The sequence below is a fragment of the Habropoda laboriosa genome, unplaced genomic scaffold, assembly GCF_001263275.1.
Source record: "Habropoda laboriosa isolate 0110345459 unplaced genomic scaffold, ASM126327v1 scaffold57, whole genome shotgun sequence".
Lineage (NCBI taxonomy): Eukaryota > Metazoa > Arthropoda > Insecta > Hymenoptera > Apidae > Habropoda > Habropoda laboriosa.
The window spans coordinates 1,559,869-1,564,026 of record NW_017100229.1 but is presented as its reverse complement, the minus strand read 5'-3'; the positions used below and the strand labels follow the sequence as shown (position 1 = coordinate 1,564,026).

Sequence of the window (4,158 nt, the reverse complement as noted above, 5' to 3'; positions counted from 1 at the left end):
CGTGTGATTAGCGGCGGCGGCGGCGATGGCGGCGATGCTTTCACCGCGTCGCGTCGTTGTTGTTGGGCCTGGCAGGCCGAGGATCGAAAGAGTGGCACGGCAGGAGCGTTGCCCGCGCAACTTCGCTTTCTAGAGGCTGTTTAGATCATCGGATTACAGCGAGCCGCGAGTTGGTTCTAGGATCGACCGTCGCTCGCTATCCTTCCCCCCACCCCTCCGCGCAATGTAGATCATTCGTTATTTACCGAGTGGAAAATTGAAACGCGAACACGTTAAGCTTAATTAGAAAAGAGCGAGCAACGTTAATGGACGAGCGAAAGTAAAGCGTTTACACGTACAGCTTCCTTCCCTCTGTTCCTAACTTTTCTAACCAGTTGCCCCTTTTCTTTCTGTTACAACAGAGGTAAATACGCAACGGTGAGGAGATGTCGGGAGAGATCCAGCGGAAGGCAGTGGGCCGCAAAGTTCCTCAGGAAGAGGAGGCGAGCACAGGAATTAAGGGCGGAAGCGCTTCACGAGGTCGCGGTGCTGGATGCCGCGGCGAATTGTTCGCGTTTGGTCTCCTTGCACCAAGTGTTTGAGACCAACACCGAAATGGTCTTGGTTTTGGAATTGTAAGTATACAATCTCTTTAGATTTATCCTTCGTGGAAGACGACGAGTAATCTCTCTCGCGGAGGAATTCCAGAGAACGATTTTCCAACGGCTATCGATCCAGACGCAAATATTTGACCGGACGATACGCGACAGATCGATTCGAAAGAACGTTTCGTTCCATTTCTCTCGTTCACGTAATCTCTTTGCCTGTTTAAAGAGCTCAGACTGCTGAAACAGATTTTGGGCGGAATAGCCTTCCTTCATTCCCTGAACGTGGCCCACCTGGACATCAAGGTAAGCCCCGAAACTGAACCTAACGTCGGCGACACTTGGAAGGAAAATTTCGCGACGTTGGTAGGCGTCGACGAAGCGGGTCGAGGCTCCGGTCTTATCTCGTTGGCGTTAAAAACAGAGGAGAGCTCGATAAGAACTGCGATAGATGGTCGTTCCTGCAAATAGTTGTTATCTAAAGTTTTCTCCGCGCTTTGAAAAAACTTGTCGAAGAATTGGCACGAGCCCACACCTACTCCGTGGGGGCAAAGAGCAGCAAAGGTGAGAAATTGAAACGGAGCTAGGTACATAGTTACTTTAGAAAGACACGGGGGCTCTCGCGGAGGAAAAGAAACTGGCGTTGGCAACGAAACGACGACATTTCAGTGACGGTGCTGGCAGTTTCTCAGCGACGCAACGCGTGTTCCGCGTCGCGGTCGGTGCGAACGACCTAAATTGTTATGTAAAAGTATCGGTGTAACACGGTGATCTTTGCCAAAACGGAGGGCTCTTAATCGATCTCACCGCGAGCGTACGGCCGGAGAAGAAGCTACGGGGGACCCCGATTAATTCGTCAAACGTTTCACATTGTTGCCACGGAAAGTAACTTTCTCGCGAATTCAAATATTTGCTAGAAAGTGGAATGCAGCTCTCCGTGGAATGCAGCAGCAGGTGGGGAGACGCGGTTTTCCTCCAAGCATCGTCGTTATCGTAACAAAAGTGGGTATCGTTTGGTAAAAGAAAAACAACAGCGGTAGCACGTGCACGGATCGAGACGAATGGAATCATCGAGACGGAATTCGGAGGAAACAATATAGGGTGTTTCTGCTGGTTTCTCGCTAGCGAAACTTGCCTTCTTTTTATCCCCGAAAACGAGAAAGAGGACGAAGGATCGTTCGGTAACAAAGTCTCGGTTTCTGCAAAATGAACCGCGGCGGATTTGCGTAATTACCCCGGTTTTATCCAGCGATAAATCTCTGGATTTTGCCAATAAATCGGTTTAAATTACGCGGACTGTCGGTGGACGGCGATAGATAAGCGGGCTTTATATGCGCGTCACGAGGCGCAGTGCACACGCGCCCAGCGACAAGATAGGTTTTTCTTATTTGGCGGTGGCGACGATTTGCAATTTGCGACGTGCGCGCCACGACACCGCGCGACGCACGCGGCCCTCGACGCGAGGCGTAGGTATACAAGTACGTGTTTATCGATTATCGACGTGATCGATATGGGTGAGCCAAGGCGAACAAGTCGTATTAATAATATTCCCTCGGCGACACACACGCGGCGGCAGCTCGCGTATTTCAGCCTTCCTCCGCTTTTTTTTCCCCTCTTCTTCTTCTTCTCTCCTCTTTTCTTCCCTAACGCGGCTCGGATTATGATCGCGGTTATGCAACCCAATTACCCGGCTTTCGCAAATTGATAGCAATTTGCCGGAGATGCAGGTTACCAGGTACGCACGGCTAAATTACGAGGGAGAGGCTGTTAAATTCGCTTCTTGCGATCGGTGGCAAATTAAATTACGCTACGAGGATAGAACGCGTTCGGGATAGCAACAAAATAACGTGGATTTTGCGCGTTAAACGAACGTCCTTTGCCTCTTCTTATCGGCTCTTCTGTCCCGATACGATTACGCATCCGCTTGAATTATCGCGATGTTTTCCAACTGATAAGATAGCACGCAGCGACTCTAGGTGCGCGATTAAACGAGAAAAAGCCGATTCCGCGTTCTCGTTTGCGCTGGTATCGCTTTCTCATACGTGGGCGAAAGTCCTCTGGCGCTTTAAACTTTCAAAGCTAGAGACGAACGACGACGCGGAATCGGCGAAAACGAACCGTTTCCTTTTCAGCCTCGTCGTTGAAGATCGCGAGAGCGTGGCCGAATGGAAACGATCCGATACTCGAGTTTTGAAACTTTCCGTTTCGACGGGCTCGCATTTCGAGAAGTCATTGCTCTCTCGCGCGCATCGATCGCGTATATACCGTTCGAACTCTGGCCAGAGTGTGCATCTGAAAATACCGCCGTGCCACGAATTCACGCGATATGCCTGACCCAAATATAGATCTCGCGGTTATGAATGGAAAAATGCACGCGAATTCTTTGGCCCGGTTGCAGGAGGCCTCGTTGGCCGACGTCCCTCGCCACCGAATCATTTCTACGTAAGTACGTGTCGCGTCAAGCCCGTTTCGGAATGCCCCGGTTCTGTGGAAACGACCGGTTGAACGATCGGCCCGCACCGCCAAGCGTGTAATAATAACGCGATATCTAAACTGGCGCCAATGGACCGTCTGCTTCTCTATTTGCCCTCGCGTCGATAATCAGCCAGGGTTCTCGCGGATCGCGCGTTCTTCGAAACGAGTATGTCAGTTTGCGAATAACCGATCGAGCCTCGCCATTTCTTCGGTTATTCTCGGCTTTCTCGCGAACGGAGCGGCAGTTTTTCAGCGGATTTTCCAGGGAAGAGAGGCGATCGACCTCCGCAGAGAGAAAGGGAGAGATTCATCAATGAACTCTCCGCGCTAGCCTTGATAGTTGGAGCACAGAGCTCGTACCGAGAATTCCATTTCTGCCGTGGTCACTGGCTCAGCTCGTTCCCCCGCGATCGATGCGTGCGCGGAGCGGTTCGTTCATTAGGCGGCATTCGTTCGATGAAATCGATTCATCGACCAACTCTTAATGGGACGGCCAAGCTCCGCCCAGTGCCTTCCCATTTTTATACTTTTCAGATAGAAACGACTCGTTTTCCAGATAAATCTTTCGCATCGTGTGAATCGAGCTTCACGTCCACCGTCTAGCCCCTTCCCCCGAACTCTGCGCGCGTTACATTCATGTTGCGGCACTCACACCGCGCGTCCCACACGCACACGCGAGTCCTCTGCGGAGACCGTAGGGTCGCTTCCCCCTTTTCTCAACCGCCGCGCCGGAAGTTTCAATGAACGCGCCAGAGACGGATCCTCGTAAATTCGTTGTCCGCTGGCTAAAAACCGTTCTCTACTATCCAACTGCGCGCAGACACTTTTGCGCCTGCTTCGCATTCCGATCGTCCGCGATAATTGTAATAATACTGCTTGCGTACGATATACGAAATTGCACCGGTACAGTTCTTCAGGGTGAAATGGATTTACCATCTCCCTCGTCGTGAGAACTATCTCCAGCACAGTTTTTATCCGCTGGATAAAAGGTGGATAACCCTCGATTTAATGGCTCGCGTCCTTCCTGCAGTTTTTTTCTTCCTAGAGCTGTACGTTACGTTAAACGGCGACATCCGACAGAGCGTGTACCTGTTTGGCT

The 4,158-nt window shown here is 51.2% G+C and overlaps 1 protein-coding gene across 1 annotated transcript in view; it reads left to right on the top strand.

The window, feature by feature from the left end:
- Window positions 1–4,158, top strand: part of LOC108571453 (serine/threonine-protein kinase 17B-like) — a 38,185-nt gene that overhangs the window by 26,946 nt on the left and 7,081 nt on the right. The window contains 2 exon segments of the mRNA XM_017933508.1: window positions 402–660; window positions 816–890. Of these exon segments, the coding sequence (XP_017788997.1) occupies window positions 402–660; window positions 816–890 (334 nt within the window).